We start from the raw sequence: 20913 nt of genomic DNA on the forward strand, positions 1-20913 counted from the left end.
TAGGCATCACATCTTAAAATAGACCTCTTAGTTGCCATGGTCACCTAAACCTCTTTACCTTTTGTTAAGTCTGTAGGCTTGAGAACAGCTGGAGATGTTCCAGCTTCAAATGCCTTAATTAAGATATTACAGGGTAGCGTTTTATTTTAGTCTAGTTTCAGCTGGTGTTTGTCTGTTATTTACTAAGCAATAATGTAGTAACAATGAGTACTTGCTGTTAGTTGCTTTTAAACACAGTTAACTATAGGTATGAAATGGTAAGTCATAGTTTATTCTTTACATCATTATGTAAATAAATACCCCTTTCACAAGGTTATACCATTACCTTCACCTCCTCAGTTTTACCACATCATTGGGCTTAGATTAGCCTACTCCGGAATCACAATATAGATTAGAATGCAAATCAAATTGACAACCCAGAGAGTGCTTTTCCAAATGTTTCATAACTCACGGCTAGAATTGCATCACTGCCATACGTTGCACGCAGCTTCTTGCCAAAGGCTTTGAATGGAAACATATATTAAATCTGTTTTAAAGAATGCGGAAACATGTTTGGAGTCCCATTGGACTCTGTTTAAAAATGAAAAAAAGATTTGACCAAAAATGAAACCTCTGCGATACTAGAGTGAGGTCAATAGATGAAACATATTTTGATGTGCCCTTGAGCAAGACTTTAACCCTCATTGCTCCTCTAATTAAGATAAGAGTGTCTCTGGATAAGAGTGTCTGCTAAATGACTAAAATGTTAGTGGCTTTAACTAGACAGCATAAATCTATGATAAAACACAATTGTATTGTATCTTTGTTTGGGGTTGGCCTGGTTATTTAAAAAAATATTTAGTACAAATATGTAAATGTTTTCCTATTGGGCTATCTGCTTATCTGAATAGATTGATTCTAGTATTTTACTTTGCAATAATTTACAATTAGCATGATTGTATTCTTGTTTCTATTATTCTGTCACAATGCGTAATAATGTATGTTGTCCAAATGAAAATGTAATAGAGCTTTCATCACTAATAAAGTTAACACATTTCAAAATGATAACGACGTTCGATGAATGTGATCTAATAACATGAAATAGGCCACAGTTGTTGCTGTTGTCTTACATACATTTGAAAATCTTTGCATCTAGAGGATGTGTGGTTAGAGAGAGAACATTGCTATATGATCGTAACATTGATTAGTTATGGCCTTTTTCAAAGACAAGTCTTGGTTCGTCCACCTCAACGAGGCCAATAGGAGAACAGTTAGCCCAGCTGATAGGTTAAATTATTGTTTCATTAAATGATACAAGTATCAAACTTGGTACACTAATACTAGATACTTTCTAATACTAAATACCTGCAGATAATATAGATATGAATTCTGATTATAAAGTACTATTAAGACATTAATCGGGGTCTGTCCCACACACCCCATTAAAGAAGTTATATTGAAATGGCTTCATGTCCGTTGTTCCATTTTCACATTTTTAACTACAGGGAAGTAAGCACAGGGAAGGTTTCTTGTCACAGTTCTTGAAATTGACAAAACACAGAATATTATATTTTATGTCATTGTAATTAGTAGACTTTATGGAACACCCATTTGACAGTTTTAGGTGTTTAAATGAAAAAAATATAGAAAATTAGGATGAAAGTATGTTCAAGAATCAGGACATTTGGTAGATTTTTGGGCACTTCACCGGTTTTCTACTAATATCTAAAGGATACATAGATATGGCATACTTGGGCCATTTTATTGGGTTCTCCAGACCCCCTCAAACATTTTAAGCTATCATTGGTCTGTGTACCAACTATTTATGGAGATACGACCATATGAATCTTGTCCAATATGGAACCGGTTGGTGGACATTTTGGAAAACGATGTGTAATCAGCGATGCAGTGCTGCCAGAGCTTAATGAAGGATTCATTAGTATTCTGCACAACAGCCTGAATATAATAGCATACTTTAAAGTTACTGTAAGACCAAAAAACACCATGTAATTTCTAATAAGTATTTAAGGATGATTGTGCTGAATGGTCATGTTTTCTTCTCATGACGCAGCCAAAACTAAACAGTGTGTGCCATTGGCTGAATGTGCTCTGGTGGAAACAATACAGGCAGGCTAGTCTGTAGCGTGTTCACATCATCTGCTCAAAGTGCATTTACTCCCGCAAGAAGATCCGAATGCATATTCGGATGAGACTGAATGAGATCAAATGTTTATGGTTGGCATTCAGATGCAGCTTGGACGTTTCGCCTGTAAAAACGAGAATAATTATCATTCACGACTGGCAGAGATGATGGCCTATTTTGAAGTTAGTTAGGTCTTTATATGGTGGAAACGTTGGTTGAGAAATTATGACCTCATATTTTTTGGCCCACTACACCACTGACTATAGTAAGTTACATCTAGAATGCCACTAAAGCTAGACATCTTTGTTTAGACGTTTATTTACTTTTTGTAAAGGCTGAAAGGTCTCATCATCACAGCATTTCTAATGGACATAATATTTGGTTCTTATCCGCTGGACTAAATCTTGTGACTTGAAACACCCTGGCCAACAATAAATGTGTGATCACGTCAACTGCTGTGCATGTAGTGATTACTAATGATTGAACCAGTGATCCTGCATCTGATAGACTCGAGTATTGAGTGAGATGAACGGATGTGAAACGGCTAGCTAGTTAGCGGTGGTGCGCGCTAAACAGCGTTTCAATCGGTGACGTCACTTGCTCTGAGACCTTGAAGTAGTGGTTCCCCTTGCTCGGCTTTTGTGGAGCGATGGGTAACGATGCTTCGTGGGTGACCGTTGTTGATGTGTGCAGAGGGTCCCTGGTTCGCGCCCGGGTATGGGCGAGGGGACGGTCTATAGTTATACTGTTACAGATGCAGTTGGCCTATATTGACTAGAGCCTACAGTTAGCCAAGTATGAGACTGTTGATGTTGCCAAATGTTTTGGATCCTATCTGAAACTCTCACTCACTCACACACACAATGTTACTGGATTTCAAGTATACATCGTAGCCTACTAAACAGGGAATTCCAGAAAAACCTATGGGAGAGTTAACTAGGCAAAATAGTCCAATGTTGTATATCTCCTTTAAGTGTTCCTGAAACTTGTATTTTCTGGGTAAAACCAAACGTGAAATTCAGAAGGATTTGTGAGCGTAAGAGCTCCATTCGCAAACATAATGAAAAATCACCTGTTGCCAGGCATTTCAAAAGCCTGAATTATGAACTAAGTGCCTTGTGGTCATTGAAGGGTGAAGGTGAGACATAAGGGAGGAGATGGGGATAAATGACTTCTCCAAAAGAGAGATGCATTGGATAGGCTGCTTGGGCACTCTTGCCCCAGCAGGTCTCGGTGTGGACTGTTTTTGTCGTCATTTTTTTGTAGGCTATAAATACCCCGCTGACATTTAGGCTTTATTTTGTGTTTGCGTATAGATTTTGTATGTATTTGATTTTATTGCCCCCCCCCCCAGCTCCCATTGCTTGGATCTTTTGATTGGGCCATTACTGACTTTGTGAATCTGTAAGTATGCCCACCTGTGTGTGGCCTGTATTATTGTTGTAACATTGATTGCCATTGCGTCTTATGCACGCTGAAGAAGAGCACATACCCCAAACGTTAGTGCCGAAATAGAACTGTTAATTTAAGTTTATTCACCGGAGTGCTGTCCTATTTTAGATACTTTTGTATGTGTATGTGAAAACCCCTTCAAATATGTGGATTCAGCTATTTCAGCCACACCCGTTGCTGACAGGTGTATAAAATTGAGCACACAGCCATGCTTTCTCCGCAGACAAACATTGGCAGTAGAATGGCCTTACTGATGAGCTCAGTGACTTTCAATGTAGCACCGTCACAGCTTGCCACCTTTCAAACAAGTCAATTCATAAAATGTCTTCCCTGCTAGAGCTGCCCCGGTCAACTGTGTGCTGTTATTGTGAAGTAGAAACGTCTAGGAGCAACAATGGCTCAGCTGCGAAGTGGCAGGCTACACAAGTTCACAGAACAGGACCGACGAGTGCTGAAGCGCGTAGTGCGTAAAAATCATCTGTCTTCGTTTGCCACTCGCTACCAAGTTCCAAACTGCCTCTGGAAGCAATGTCAGCACAATAACTGTTCATCTGGAACTTCATGAAATGGGATTCCATGGCCAAATTGTCTGGGGCTGTTTGGCATAGTTTGGGCTAGGCCCCTTAGTTCCAGTGAAGGGAAATCTTAATGCTACAGCATACAATGACACTCTAGACGATTCTCTGCTTCAAACTTTGCGGCAACATTTTGGGGAAGGCCCTTTCCTGTTTCAGAATGACATTTTGTTTCTCCGTGCACAAAGTGAGGTCCATACAGAAATGGTTTGTCGAGATCGGTGTGGAAGAACTTAACTGGCCTGCACAGAGCTCTGACCTCAAACCCATCGAACACCTGTTGGATGAATTGGAACACTGACTGCGAACCAGGCCTAATCGCCCAACATCAGTGCCCGACCTCACGAATGCTCTTGTAGCTGAATGGAAGCAAGTCTCCACAGCAATGTTCCAGCATCTAGGGTAAAGCCTTCCCAGAAGAGTGGAGGCTGTTATAGCGACAAAGGGTGGACCAACTCCATATTAATGCCAATGATTTTGGAATGAGATGTTCGATGAGCAGGTGTCCACATACTTTTGGTCATGTAGCGTAAGTAGGCCTAAGGTATTGTTTAGCCTACATTTTGCCTGGCACCTGCACTTCATAGGTTAGGCTACTTAAAGCAGCTATCAGCAGTTGAAACAATAACAAAGTGAATTCCCCACCCGTTTTTGTAACAAGCTGGGTGATGGGGCTGGAGAAATGTAACCACTCTAAAATTCATAGACAGAGCAATGTATGCAAGGACTGACCGTACATTTTTTTTTACATTTACTTACTTTACAAACATTGGAGTGAAACATTTTGGGGTCCTGTTGGGGTATGACAGTTGAACTAACCCCATTAGGCATTTCTAAGTTATATTCTTCAAGAATCAATGGGTTCATATCATCAATTTCAAGTCCAAAAAATGGATGTATCAACTTCAGATTGCCCCTTTAAGTTACATCGATGGAATAGCCTAAACACAGGCAAAAGTTCACACCTAATTTTGTGTCTCAAGCAGCCTACTCGTCGGGCAGTATGCTATCCCTAAAGGAATGATCTCATCTTCGAGTCCCAAATCTCTTTATTGACTGCGCGTGCTATGGGATATTGTAAACGAGTCATGTAACAGTAGGTTAAATAAAATAGGGTTCAAGTGTAAATCCATTCCAACATGTGTATTACAATGTATTACAATGTAATAAATAGATAAGCAACACAGAGCGGTTCCGCATGACGCCTCGCCTATAGCCATATAACGTTAGCGCATAACCATTGCTGCCTTTGTAGCACTTGCGCAAAAGTTTTATTCACGCCTATGTAGGTGGAGATTTCTATACATGTTTTTGCCTATACTTACTATTAAATTACGACTAATAGAGTACAACCACCTTAGACTACAACGTTGGGCATTGTGGTGCTATAAACTACCATTTCCTGAAACTAGCGTGCGTTTCCGTCAAAAAGATTATAACTGTTTTTGTCCCCCACAATACAAAAATGAATGTAATTTCTCCTACTTCCACACAACAGTGAACGGAAAAAGGTTTTTACAATCCAAAGTGGATAGCTGAAACTGAAGACGTCTCCAAAAAGTAGTCTGAACATGTTCGGCAACAAATAGTAGTAATGGTAGGGTTGCGCATAAAATAAAATAAAACAAAGCATCTAATGACAGGCAACCCACCTACCTATCGCCTGATTTATAGATCAAATCTCTTTACGCAAAACCTTGCTCGTGTCCATCCTCGTGAACGAGCTCGTTTTCTTCGAGGTCTATATAGAATGGTCAGGTGACCTTGTATGTGGACAGTTACACTAAAGAGGTATAATAGAGCAAGAATGAAATAGTTGTCATAGTTAAAAATCCATGTCACCGTTTATTTTTTAAACTTAATCAATAGTATATCGTCTCTAATTTACGGTCTAAATAGAATATCCAAATATATGTCTTGTAATGACGATAAAAAAGACACACACAACACCATGTACCCTCCCCACTGATTTGGAAATGGTATGGCCCACTGGTAGAATTCCGAGAATTAAACCCTTGAGTTTCTTAGAACTTGATTCTCAGAACTGGTGATGCACGAAGTTTCCAGGAAAGTTTTATAAGGTGAATTTTTTCCCCTCATTATTTTACAGTATAACGATAGAAGTTGCTTGTAGTGGTAGACATTCGTTGTGGCTCATTGACCTCTATTGATACACTTGAAATACTTAAATTCTTATGATGGTTTTATGTTTTCTTTCGTTTTGGGAACAGTAGGGTCTCTTAGGCTGCAGTTGCTAGACTTCTTGCTGATGTTTATACTTGATTAATGGTCAAATCGTCTAGGATCTCCTCTGCTCAAGCAGCATGCTTGCCAGATATTCAGTCGGAAGTTCCTGGTCCATTCTGTCATTGGGAAACTGTATTGCCACATTATGCTTACTTTTTAGCATGTTGGTTAAATCGAATATCTAGATATTATCGAGAGATAATATATTAGGGCGAAAGTGCAATTCCTTTATAGCCTATCCTACTGTACATAAATATTACTTTTGGGTTTATGTAGTCAGAATGTTTTTGATTTATCAACAACAACAAAAAATCCAGATAAAATGAATTTGATATGATCAAAAAGTGCATCTTTAATAGTCGTTAAATATCAGTAAACTTAAGAGCAAGAAAATTCGCGCAACAGGGCGAGTCTGTCTTGTTAGATCACTGCGTACTACATTTGAGCTTTGAGCACTGTACTTTTCTCTCTCTTGATGTTGGTTTAACTTCGCTGGTAGATATCTACTAAGGATCTGTCGAATACTTTTTCGTTCAATGTTGAGACAAAACAAACAATATTTTGATGTAGTTCTACATTCTTGATTTGTTTTAATGGACCGTTATTATCAATAACTGCCTACTCGTTTTGTACTACATTTACAGTGGGAGCCTCTGTGCAATGTGTAGTCCTGTGGGTACATGCATTTGAAACTCCTAAAAATCCCACAACCTATTATTCCAATTTTTCTCGTTTATTTTTCTAGTTAAAATAAATTGGGTATAAGCCGTGTTAAATGTCATATGTTAAACAGGCTGGCTTTCCGCGTACAGACCTATCGAAGAGAACAGGAAGCGTATTTAGAAGCAACCTAATCTGTGCGCACCCCAAAACGGAATGTACTAAATGCGAAACATGTTCCACGCGTGAGCCGTCAGCATTTATGGGCTTGGCTATAGGTCAAAAGCAAATAGGAAACGGGGTTTAAATGTGTATTTTATTATTGTGTTTCTTAAGTAATGTATAGTAAAATATTTGCAGTGAAATAAAGGTCATAATTCCTAAATGTACAAATACTTTATTTGTACGTTTATTGTAAGGGTTAATCATATCTATGGTAAGTCTAATAGCAATATGTAATATTTGGGTACCAGCAAATGGCCTAACTTGTTTACTGTAGCCTGTATGAAGTCTACTTTTCCACAACAGTCATGGCTTGTCACTATCTTTATGTCATTAACATGAGTCCAATGCCTCGGAGTTAGCTATAGTTGACATAGTATTTTAGATCTGTAGCCTCCCTCAGACGTGGTCCCATTTCCAGCAATGCTTTTGACTTCGTTGGACATTGAAATGGTGCCGCCTACACCAAGTTCAATGGTAATAGGATTACAATGGTAATAGGATTATGATGCTACAGTATGTCCTCATATACACTATATATACAGAAGTATGTGGACACCCCTTTCAATTAGTGGATTCTGCTATTTCAGCCACTCCAGTTGCTAACAGATGTATAAAATCGAGCACACCGCTATGCAATCTCTATAGACAAACATTGCCAGTAGAATGGCCTTACTGAAGAGCTCAGTGACTTTCAACGTGGCACCGTCATTGGATGCCACCTTAAAAACAAGTCAGTTTGTCAAGTTTCTGCCCTGCTAGAGCTGCCCTGGTCAACTGTAAGAGCTGTTATTGTGAAGTGGAAATTTCTAGGAGCAACAACGGCTCAGCCGTGAAGTCGTAGTTCACACAAGCTCACAGAAAGGAAGCGTAGCACTCGGAAGCTTCATGAAATGGGCTTCCATGGCCGAGCAGTCGCACACAAACCTAAGATCACCATGTGCAATGCCAAGTGTCAGCTGGAGTGGTGGACTCTGGAGCAGTGGATGAATCACGCTTCACCACTTGGCAGTCCATCAGGCTGGGTTTGGCGGATGCCAGGAGAATGCTACCTGCCCCAATGCATAGTGCCAACTGCAAAGTGTGGTGGAGGAGGAATAATGGTCTGGGGATGTTTTTCATGTTTCGGGCTAGGCCCCTTAGTTCCAGTGAAGGGAAATATTAATGCTACAGCATACAATTACATTCTAGACGATTCTCTGCTTCCAACTTTGTAGCAACAATTTGGGGAAGGCCCTTTCCTGTTTCAGAATGACAATGCCCCTGTGCAAGCCAGGCCTAATCGCCCGACCTCACTAATACTCTTGTGACTGTGGAAGCAAGTCCCCGCAGCAATGTTGCAACATCTAGAGGAAAGGGGGGGACAAACTTCATATTAATGCCCATGATTTTGGAAAGAGATGTTCTACGAGCAGCTGTCCAAATACTTTTGGTCGTGTAGCGTATAACATATGACAAATATATGACTAGAGCAGCTTTGCATACTTTATGTTTACGTTAATCAGCAACTCTCACAGTCTGAGCTTGACGGATGGTCCTTTATCAATACTGTATTTTTCCATGTTTCTCCAGATTCTAACATCATGGCCTCATTGGCAGATGGCTGCATTCAATTCACCCGCCATGCTGGTGATGTTCTGCTCAACTTCAACCGCCTCCGCAGCAGAAATATCCTGACGGATGTCACAATCCAGATTGACGGTCAGCGCTTCTGCGCTCACAGGGCAGTCCTCGTGGCCTGCAGGTACGTTCAAGGCCCAACTACGTGTTTTTCGGCCAACCGTCCTTCTTGTGCTATGCGACTTCCATTGTGAGAGAAAAGGGCACAATCCTAACATGCGATTTTCACATTTTTTCCCGTTTTACAGTGGGCTCTTTTACTCCATATTCACCGACCCCCTGAAGAGTAACCTGAGTGCCATCAGCCTGGACCCCACGGTGGACCCTGATGGTTTTGCCATCCTGCTGGACTTCATGTACACCTCCACCCTGACCCTGAAGGACAGCCTGGTTTTGGTTACCATGAACACTGCGTCATACCTCCAGATGGAACATGTGGTGGACACCTGCCGCAGGTTCATCAAGTCCAGGTACAAACGACATTTACATAATTCCTCGTCCATTTATACTTGGTTGGTAGCCTCCTAGTGCCTGGAACATTTCCTGGTCGGGTCTGTGAATATTCCAGGCCCTATTATTTTTATTTTTTTACTTATTCACATCTGAATAGTATCTGTTTGGAACTAAATGGGTGTTTCTCCTTCTTTCCTGGTCCTTTTAGAGAGCAGTCTGTGACTCTGCAGAGAGATGAGGTACTGACTAGCCCGATGCGTCTCTCTCAGGACCTCTCTGCTTTCAGGGCTCTGGATGGGTTGGCGACCAGCCCCAGCCACACATCCATGTCTCCCCTCAGAGACCGGAGGAGCTACTGCCCCAGTGTATTCACTGGTATCAATGCCTCGGGTAGCTCCCACCACGTCCACGGAAAACACATCCCAATGCCCATCGGAAAGCTGCCAGACACCCTCAATTTCAGTGACCTCCACAAAGGGGATTCCATCTCTCAGAAGCTCTTCTCTCCCGCGAATCGCACAGAGGCCACCACCATCGTCCACCACCCTCTTTCATCCCAGTCCTCATCCTCCTCCGTTACGATCCTCCGCCCCCTCCCCTGCTCCAGCCGCCGGTCGGGGCCCTTTATGGGGCTCCAGGGACCTAAACACAGAGGGGCCTCCCCCATGGAGGAGGACAGCATCCAGCCCCCCCAGCCAGACTCCCTCAGCCTGTCCCCAGGCTGCAGCAAAGGTGTGATCTGCAGCCCGCAGAGCCCCCTCCGCTCTGACTGCCAGCCCAACTCCCCCACCGAGTCCAGCGGCTGCAGCAGGAATGCGACCCAGCCCTCTGGCTGCTCCCAGGAGCCCAAGGCCCGCAACTGGAAGAAGTACAAGTTCATCGTGATGAACCAGACCTCCAGGGAGAAGGACGATGATGAGGCCCAGGGAGGGAGCGCTGAGGCTGGGGACTGCACCACTCCTCAGGGCTCTAACAGGACTAGTGGATCAGAGGGACCGATGAAGGAGCTGCAGGCTGCAGAGATGGTCAATGTGCACGGAGAAGAGATCCTTGTCCCACAGGCCAGCCATCACAACATTAACCAACTGAGATGCTCCTCCTGTGGTACAGATGCCCCTCAGCACCTGATGGTGTGTCCCCGCTCCCCTGGCACCTACAGCGGGGAGGACAATGAGCTGCACTCTGAGTACTCCGACTCAAGCGGTGGTGAGTACTGTACTTCAATTAGTGGGGACAGTGCTATAAACATTGACGCAGTACATTTACATTCATGCTGTTCTACTTTTCATTGACTAAATCTCAATGTTTCTGTTGTAGAGAATGGTTGCAACTTCTGCAACTCAAAGTTTGCGGAAGCGGACTCCCTGAAAGGCCACATGCTCCAGGCCCATGCTGACAAGCCATACAAGTGTGACCGGTGCCAGGCTGCCTTCCGTTACAAAGGGAACCTCGCCAGCCACAAGACTGTCCACACCGGTAAGACATCTTAAAGGAGAGATTCGCCCATTTTCAAGGGTTTATCGTATTTGTGCATCTCTGTGCGACGCACCAGGATTCACCTGGTCAGTCTGTTATGGAAAGAGTCGTTCCTAATGTGTTGTGTGCTCAAGCACACATACAAGGTCCTGGAATGGTATCAGTGTTTCATGTTTTTTTATTTTTTATACTTCTTGCAATCCAGGCGAGAAACCGTACCGCTGTAACATCTGCGGTGCTCAGTTCAACCGGCCGGCCAACCTCAAGACCCACACCCGAATCCACTCAGGAGAAAAGCCATACAAGTGTGAAACATGTGGCTCTCGCTTCATACAGGTGAGGAAACCGCTATGAACTGTGATTCACTCATGAAGGACAGCTATGTCCAAAACTGTATGTGTTATTGTAATATAATTCATGTATTATTTTATATTTACTTATAATATATAATATAATATAATATAATATAATAATAATATAATATAATAATATAATATATGCCATTTAGCAGACGCTTTTATCCAAAGCGACTTACAGTCATGCGTGCATACATTCTACGTATGGGTGGTCCCGGGGATCGAACCCACTACCCTGGCATTACAAGCGCCATGCTCTACCAACTGAGCTACACAGGACCACGCAGAGCCCCCTTTATCTCCGACAAATCTAAAGTATCTTATGGATTTTCTTCCTAGGTCGCGCACCTCCGCGCCCACGTGCTGATACATACGGGGGAGAAGCCGTATCCCTGTGAGATCTGTGGGACACACTTCCGCCATCTTCAGACCCTCAAGAGCCACTTGCGCATCCACACAGGAGAAAAGCCCTACCATGTAAACACCTTGTCTTTCCGTTCACTTGACCCAGTGTGTATCGGCTAAAATGGGACTGGTCCACTTCCTCAATCCCTTCCTGGCTTCCTGTGACTGTCTATCAATAGCATAAGCAGAGTATCGCTATATACAAGCCAGGGCATCAGCTTAAATGAATATCGGCTATAGCCTCTGTCCTCCCGCTAACCCTTCATTGAATGCATGAATGAACCCGTTGACAGACAGTTTGATTGAATTAGTGACTCATTTAGTTCAATTCTTTTCTTCCTCAGTGCGAAAAATGTGACCTCCACTTTCGCCACAAGAGCCAGTTGAGGCTGCATCTCCGGCAGAAGCACGGCGCGGTCACCAACACCAAGGCTCAGTACCGCCGGGCGAACACGGACATGCTCGTTGGCTTGGCCAAGGCCTGCTAAATGGACACTGGGAAGATGGAGTTTGATTGGCAAACAACCGTCTTACGGTTGTAGTAACACATCATAGCGTCTCTGTACGTCTCTGTACGTCTCTGTACGTCTCTGTACGTCTCTGTACGTCTCTGTACGTCTCTGTACGTCTTAGTACCACACTGTCAGAGATTGTTGTGTTTGTTGGCAAATGGCAGATGGCTTCCCTCCAAATGTGAACATAGAACCATATTGTATAATTCATAGACATTCTACATTATGTTTGTATAGAAGTCCGGTACGTACTGATGGAATGTACATTTAGAAAATTATAGTTTTGGAATATGAATTCTTATATCGTGTACTACTTTTTTGCTGAATGTTTTCAATTGAAGGACAGTGTTCTTTTAGAAGACACTCACAACTGTTAGAGAATGAGAAACACTGTTACATGGGGTACAATTATATTATAGATAAAGTATATTGGGGCATGTTCAGCTGAAGATAAGCTAATTTATTATCCAGTTCTTTGTAGTTTCTTATATCTTGTATATTGTGAATACATATATATATATATAATATATAAAATATATATATATAAAATATATATATATATATTATATATATTAAATATATATATATATAATATAAAATATATATATATATTTTATATATTATATATGTATATTATATATTATATATAATATATATATTTTATATATTATATATATATATATATATATTTTATATATATATTTTTTATATATATATATATTTTATATATATATATATTATATATATATATATATTTATATATATATATATATATATATATAAAATATATATATATATAAAATATATATATTATATATATAATATATATATATAATATATAAAATATATATATTATATATAATATATAATATACATATATATATATATAAATATATATATATATTTTATATATAATATAAAATATATATATATATTATGTATATTATATATAATATAAAATATATATATATATAATATTATATATATATTATATTTTATATATATAATTATATATATATAATTATGTAATATCTATCCAGATTACCCTCTGCTGGCAGAGTATATGTCTGTAATTACTAAGGTACCAGCCGCTTTTGTCTTTCTACCTAGTGAAAGTTTGTTATTGCGTCTGTCATTTGGTCAAAATAATATATTATCCGACACGGGTACATATGCAATGTATTTAAGGTGCCTTACACTAAGTTTTTTTTTTTTTGTCTATTCAGTTCATTACCGCAAAGTCCTACGTCAGCACTTTCTACCATATTTGTTTTGTCTGCTTTTTGTCTCAGGCCAACAAGCTGTAAATGCGCCAGCTCTCAAGCTACAAGTCCTCAGGACCGTTATCAACATTTGTCTTTGTAAACTGCAGAGCTTTATGTGACATAGAAATAAAGGAATGTGTTATGAAAACACGAGTGCGTCTTTTGGTATCATTTGTCAATGTGACGATGCAAATAAGAACGTCTCGGAAATATCACATCCTATCATGATCTGGATTGATATGTGATAAACTTGATAGTATGTGTGGGGAGACGCAGACCGATGTATTACCCAGGGGGAAGGGAAACGGGTTAACCATGTATGTTTAAGAACCATATTTAAGTAGTTTCTTTTGTTTGTACTGATATTCTACCTTTGACCTGTTTCTTCTGCCAGTATCAAATGTCTGCCAGTGTTGACTGTTATGGTTCAAGTTTGATGCCAGACTGAGCAAAGGGCACACTGATAATGTTTTGGCGACACTGTTTCTGTAGCCACTGATGTGACTTCCTATACAAGCCTCTCGGTTTCTCGTTAAATTCACCTTTTAAAATCTCTATTACACAGTGTATTTCATTAAACTAAATAATGTGCATTCACAGAAAATCAATTTTTGGCAACCCAAGTTTATCATTGAAAAGTTATTTTGTTGCATTGGGAAAGATTCTGAAGATTTGTATTTATTTAAATGTGATTAGTGATTAATTTACATGTGTCAATCAAGTTTAAGGTCAACTCTGTAAGGTGAAAAAAAAAGCTTTTTTTTTTCTCCTTCCCAAAAGAAACATTGAACATCTAAGAGTCAAATGAGTGTCAAATTAAGAGTGCTAATTCTAATTTTGGCAATTGTCTGTTTTGTGGTGGAAAACTGAGTGTGCCGAGCATAACACGTCAACCCTGTTACCCATAGATAAGTAGGCTAGAAATGTTTAGTGAAGCTTGCATTCAATTGTCCATACCTGTTGCACACAAGCTTCCGTTCCCCCTGTTACAAGGGAATTTATGGCTGATTTAACTTTAATTTGAGTTTTTCTTAATTGAACCTTTTGAGATGGGAAAGCATGTTTAATATTAAGTTGTTATTAAGTGGAATGAAGTTAATGACAGAATGTCAAAATTAGGTGAATAAATGGTTATTTTTCACAAAATGACACTGCCCAAAAGGCACTCTATTCGTGGAATGACACAGGTAGTGAAAGGAAACAGGTACAGTTTGGCATTATAGTTGACTTATGATTGTGTAACAATATTGAATGTCATTGACCTCATTGGTCATAGACAGACAACACATTTTGTTGTCGAGGCTCTAGTCTTTGTTTTACATTTACTTTGTTCAGAAACATTGGAGAAAAACAAGCTTGTATTTTGGGTTCTGATAGGGTACGGCTATTAAACTAAGCTTATGAGGCATTTCTAAGTTATATTCTTCAAGAAACAATGGGTACATAGCACTAAGTCAAAAAAACGGATGTTCTGTAGCAACTGCCGATTGCCCGTTTAAATTGAGAAATTGACATGAAAAACTCGAATAACAAATAAAGTCAAAATGGCGACGTGACATTTCTCAACAAGTGAACCACTGGTGATGTCAGTCTGCCCTCTGCTGGCTTATTGGGTTGACTGACATGGAAGTGATTCCTATCTGTACCCATCAGTATTTCCATTGTGGTTACATGGTTAGGTAGTGTTGCAGTGGAGCTGTACATTGTTACATAATACTTACTATGATGGCTGTTTGTACACTTAAATAACACAATTGCATTCTCAGTAAAAAAAATAAAAAATAACTATAACTGGCTATAACCACTCACCCTTGAATTGAGCAATAACACACCAGGAGTTTAGCTAAAACTTCCTAAATGGCATATATTATATAAGCACATTTGTGATCATGGTAGCTGACAGAAAGCTTGGATGAAATCAAATAAATGTAATGTAAACAACGTCGAAGGAGTTTGGTCCGATACGGCAAACTAGTTATACCAACAACAACCGTTAGTACAAGGCTTGTGGTAGGCACAAAATGAAGAGATTATAAAATAGTTCAAAAGATATCAAAATCTCAGTGAGGAACAATTATATTGAGCTCTGTAGAACTAGCCACATTAGTCTCAGGGACCCGTCAGAAAACAGTTGAGAGACACCCTTGAAACAGCGTGACCTGTCTGACTGGAACTACTGGTGAGTTTGTCTGGCTCCGTAAATTTTCACCTGTCGGAAGTCTAGATTCTTAGGTTGACTGTTCCCTTGAAATTAGTGTGACCTTCTGTGAATGCTGGAATTACCTGTTTTGAGTGGCTCTATAAGTATTCACCTGTCAAAGGAAATAAAGCACAGACAGACACAGAGGGGGGGTATATTTGGTTTGTTTCTATTTGACGTTTTCTCCCACTTTACATGGCAACATACTCCGATTCGACAAAACTGGTCCTTCATCCTTTGTCGCATAATCAAAGATTTAACAAATAACACACAACAGAAACTTAACTGTCGGGAGCTGATCTTTGTGCACTTTTGTAATGACACATACATAACACAGCCATGTCCTTGTTGGAGAACAAGGTAAGCATTGGACTTCACATTTTCAGCCACACTACATGGGGCGACAAAACTTGTCCGTATTTCAGCATTCGGGAGAACACCAAATACTCTTTCATGTGCAGTGACACAAACTTGCAGATAGTCCCAAGTTTAAACTTGATTTAACAAGTTTAAGTTCAAAATTGGTCCCACACCGTATGTGCAGTAACAACTATCGTTGCCATGCCAGTTTAATCCACAAATTTGTAATACTGCAATCACGGCTGCTGTGACTTGATTCCCTGTGGTCCTATAGGACTGCTGTTCATATTTCTTCCAACATGAGACTGGTGCTTTCTATATTTTATTAGTACACAGGGGAAGGTCATAAGACAATGTTCATCTCTGAGTACCTGTTCCTCGAGCTCTACCGTCCTGTAGTTTCAGTCCAACCCTAATCTAAAACAAGGTTCCCAACTCAGTCCTGCCCCCCCCTGGGTGCAACCCTGATCTAATTAGCTGGTTAATAAACTGAATAAGGTTAGTTATAACTGGGGTTGGAGTGAAAATGGACAGGATGGTAGCTCTCCAGGAACAGGGTTGGAGAGCTCTGATTTAGTCCATAGAAGTGCTTGGTCGGTGAAAATGCACGTTTTCGCTTAGGGAACGGCTAACAATGGTGTTTACGCAGATTTTATCACAAAAAAACAACAACATTAATTTAACATACAGTACTGTATATGCCTCTGCTTGACAACAAAAATAAGTGCCTCGCCAAGCTAAGAGCAATTCTATAAGTCTTGTCCCTATACAAAGCCACTCGACTACAATGACAGGCTTGTCAGTTGGTGTACAACTACCGTAGTGAAACCCAGTGCGGTTGGTCAGTAGAGCATCTTACTACCCATCTTATTCACTCTTACACACACATTCAATTACACCCTTGGAAGAGCAGCTCGGCACTGACAAAAAAAAATATTTTTTTATTTTTATGTAAAAAGTAATTTGAATGGACATGTAAACTGAGTATAGTGTTGCTGCAGTTGATACAAAGACAAACGAAACGTAACTGTGAATGTTACAGTTGTTGGCAGTTGGCAGTTGGCGGGGATTTCAACCCTCTTTGTCCAGGATGGCTTTGACGTTGTCAAAAACCTGAAACGGAGAGGGAGAGAAAGAGATGCATTAGAGAAAACAAGAGAGACATTGTGTTTTTTGACAAGTGTGTGATTGCCGGAGGGTGCAGGGGAACAGAGAGAAAACCAATAGGGAAAGAAAACCCAGACAGAGGGAATTAACACAAAACTAAAATATAAGTTAAGAGTGAATAACTTTGCACTAATGAGTGTGTTCCAACTGGCCATCTTGTGTGCCTTCAATGGCTGTAAACTCTTTTGCTTACCTCGTCCACACCGCACGAGGCATCCACGGTGCGCACCTTGCCCTGTTTCTCATACAGTGAGATGATAGGCCGTGTCGACTGCAGGTATGTCTGGATCCTTCAGGGGAGGAAATGGAAGCTCAGAAACATGCCTGACCAGCACCCAGGACTCAGAAGAGACCCAAAATGGGGTCACAATGACGTATATACAGCCAAGCTAAAAACAAAAATCGCAATCTCAAAAGCAATGTTTTTTTCACTAGAAAGTTAATTATTAAAAGGTCCATTATGTCGTTTAGTGTACAACCCAACTGATTTCATACAGAAATACACGTTATAGATCTGTCACACTCATTGAAATAGTCTGATGAATGGTAGATCTGTTGTATATGCAATATTTCTATGCTTCCCATCTGTAAATTGTTTTAACGTCTTATTACTTTCAGTTTTGTATCACACCTTACAACTGCAGACTAAACTGGTGACTAAAAATATATTTCACAGCGGTTTAGATGGTACAATGATTCTCTACACTTCGCTTATGTGTCGTATGAACTGAAATCAGGCAAACATTTTAGAAACCAGGAAATGTAAGTACCCTTTTTTTTTTTATGAACAAGAGCGGTGTCTTCCAGTTCATATGAAAGAGGTCAATGGTCAGTGATCATTGAAAGCCTTAGTGTTTGGGCGCTACCTTTTCTCCAGGCTCGCTCGGTTGTCATCGGTGCGTCCGCTGCTCTTCCCTCTTTCTAGACATCGGTCGATACAGACCTGTAGACAAGCAAAAACACAGAGCTCTCAGCATAAAACAGTACACTGTCAGCTAAGCAATAAAGACATTAACAGTAGGATTAACACAAATGTGGCTTATATCTGTGGTATGTCTTCCCCTTCCATTTCATCCCCTCCCCTTCCTCTTGGGAGATCCCCCCCCCCCCCCCCCCAAGGCGTTTTATTACCTCACTAGTACAGTCGAAGAAAAGCACAAATTTGACGTTAGCCTTCCCTTCCATGACAGTGGTCCACCCCTGGAGGTTGTCTTCATTTCTGGGGAAGCCGTCGATGAGGAAGCGGAACTTCTTCTCGTCCGTCTCCATGGTTTCCTCCATGGCCTGAGGACAAAGGAAAGTGACCGTTAAAAAAGGGACATTCCGCCCCAAATCAAAGGCAGACTGTTTTTTATGTCTAAAACACGGTGAGTCTTTATTACACACCAGCTGTAGACCTTCCTGTAGATCGGACATCAAAAATATTTTGAGTTGAACTATTTCTTTAGAGTATGGATTAATTCAGCCCATGGAGCAATGAGAGAAACTATTTCAGTAAGAGGAGGGGGGAGAAAGACTTACTCAGACCACAATGACTGCATAGTGCTACTACGCTCTACCCCATGTTTGCTAAGCGAATAGTAATTCTGATTCCTAACTTACTGTACGTCAACAGCCAACACAAACCTTGTAGCCATAGGTACCTGGAGTTGGTGCATACCTTCCTGAGTAAGTTAATGGTGATCTCGACAGGGACGATCTTGCCATCCTTGATGTAACTGTCAATGAGCTGTCCGAACTCTGACCCCTCTCGGCTTCGCTCGGCCCTCAGCAGGTCTCCGGCAGACAGGTGAGTGTAACTGTAGTTCTGTGAAAAACGCAAATTAATGCTAGATTTTACTAAAACAACACACTCTGAAAATAATCACTGATCCAACCGCTTACGTGGGACAATAGTACAGAACAGGTATGTTTCTGTACTAACAAAGTATGTTACTTTCCATAGGAATCAATCGGATATGAGAATTCAATTGTCTGGGACTAATGTCATTCATAAAAAGGAGTCCAATAGTAACAATGAATTAAGTAGAGAATACACAGAAAATAACATTGTCATAGGCATCGTGGGTTATTGTTCTAAAATTACGCTGCTGTGCTCCATTGACACTGAAAGCAAGGGGAGGGATTTTTATATTTCGCTGTATGAAGACAGGCTTTATAAGTGGGTGGCTGGCTTAAGAACGCGTGTGGTTTCGTCATGCTGGAACAGGATGCTTGCGCAAACACAAGTGGCCCAGCTCTGTTTGAATATAGGTCTAAACAAAGTCATTTGCAAATGCAGGAAACAGAAGAAAGCCCATGGGGAGCTACAATGTAGTGGGTTAACAGTCAGACAGCTGAATAGCAGTTTATCTTTTGACTAAAACCCCACCCGGACTCAGATACACGTCAGCCTTCATTTCTCAAGAATACTTGTTCAAGGGCATTGGCTGGAGGTTTGGAGTAGGTGCATTGCAGATAAACTGAACTTTACATAATGTGAATTGCAAAACAGATGTAGACTACACATGGGTGTGACATCAAGAGCAGTGCATAGGTTACTCTGTGTATGTAGCTAGAAGCCTTTCACAACGAACATAGAGCTAGCCCATTCCGAGACGGTATATACCGTCCATTCACGAACCTGTCTGCCGGCTGAGGACAGCGCCCCGACGATGCCAAAATGCTCGGTCTAAAAAGTAAACACGTCTCCCACGGAAGACCGAGGCGACTACAGTTGCTAATGAGCTTTCTGCGGGCGCCGCACACCTGTGTGTAACGGAAGAAGGACGCCCACAAAAACGTTGTAACTGAAAAATAAGTGTCAGCTGCAACTGTTAAAACCGCTTATTAAAAAAGTGTACATTCTATCTCTGGGAAATTATTTTTGATGTCATATCTAAGTAGAGGGCTTTATGTATCTATGTACTGCAATTGAGAAGCACATTTAAATGGAGTATTTGGCTGCCAGAGGCAATTCGCCTCTGGACATAATAGGTCTTTGGACTAAAAGGAGTAGGCCTCTTCTGTCACTTGGTGAGTCATAGCCCACTGACTCCTGAGGGGTATACTACCAAGCAGGATCAATTAGTTTTCCAGATAAAATGTACTAAATATATACTAAATACTAAATATTCTGAAAGAGTTCATTTTTAAGAAAAACTAGAAATGGGCATGGTCTAATATACTCAACAACCAATAACAAAAAAAAACATTTCTGGATGTTTATCAATGTTTGCTAGCTAACACATTGGTTCTGCTTTGTAGTACACCCTTCTGATATTCAGGAAACATCTTCAGATAGTTTGCTTGTTGAAAGGTTGACTGATTGAAATATAATGTATTAATTTCTCACATGACTGGCTAGCTAGTGTAGTCTTGCATAGCTATGCTAGCTAACATAACAAGTAGATGACATTGAGGACAAGAAAGGGAAGTTGATCCATTTAGCTGGTCTCGCGTGGACAGAAGCCAACAAAAGTGAGCACAAACCCCTCATATCTGTTAGTGTTTCCCCCCCAACACAATTCAATGCCCTGTCAAATGATCTTTGTCCTTTTCATTGTTCTTTTCTCGCCATCTTACCTCAACGATTCTGGCACACTGGGTCCCTTTCCCCGCCCCAGGCCCTCCCAACACGAACACAACCTGCGGCTTCATGATCAATGCGGCCCTGTACACAACGCTCGGCACCTTCGCTGATAACCTACTCAGTAAATGGAAAATCATAAACCGACAAACCAAACAATACACTAAGTGAACCCGGTTCGATGAAGAACAGATCTAATGCCCGGTTGATGCGTGTCAGTGGGAAGTCCGCCAAAGCAACACCACTTCCGCGT

At 40.7% G+C, this 20913-nt stretch overlaps 2 protein-coding genes across 2 annotated transcripts; one reads left to right on the forward strand and one right to left on the reverse strand.

The window, feature by feature from the left end:
- Positions 1-6182: 6182 nt before the first annotated feature.
- On the forward strand, positions 6183-12600 carry LOC124009602 (B-cell lymphoma 6 protein-like). The gene is made up of 8 exons (XM_046321543.1): positions 6183-6230; positions 8851-9022; positions 9147-9368; positions 9560-10557; positions 10669-10827; positions 11033-11163; positions 11523-11660; positions 11933-12600. Exons 2-8 carry the CDS (start codon positions 8862-8864, stop codon positions 12074-12076), a joined length of 1953 nt encoding a protein of 650 aa, XP_046177499.1. The 5' UTR covers positions 6183-6230; positions 8851-8861; the 3' UTR covers positions 12077-12600.
- A 4241-nt stretch (positions 12601-16841) lies between these two features.
- LOC124009321 (UMP-CMP kinase) lies at positions 16842-20911 on the reverse strand. The gene is made up of 6 exons (XM_046320987.1): positions 20657-20911; positions 18753-18899; positions 18224-18376; positions 17959-18035; positions 17286-17382; positions 16842-17038 (listed from the first exon to the last, which is right to left on the reverse strand). Exons 1-6 carry the CDS (start codon positions 20798-20800, stop codon positions 16997-16999), a joined length of 660 nt encoding a protein of 219 aa, XP_046176943.1. The 5' UTR covers positions 20801-20911; the 3' UTR covers positions 16842-16996.
- Positions 20912-20913: the final 2 nt, after the last annotated feature.

Source organism: Oncorhynchus gorbuscha, linkage group LG22, assembly GCF_021184085.1.
Source record: "Oncorhynchus gorbuscha isolate QuinsamMale2020 ecotype Even-year linkage group LG22, OgorEven_v1.0, whole genome shotgun sequence".
Classification (NCBI taxonomy): Eukaryota; Metazoa; Chordata; class Actinopteri; order Salmoniformes; family Salmonidae; genus Oncorhynchus; species Oncorhynchus gorbuscha.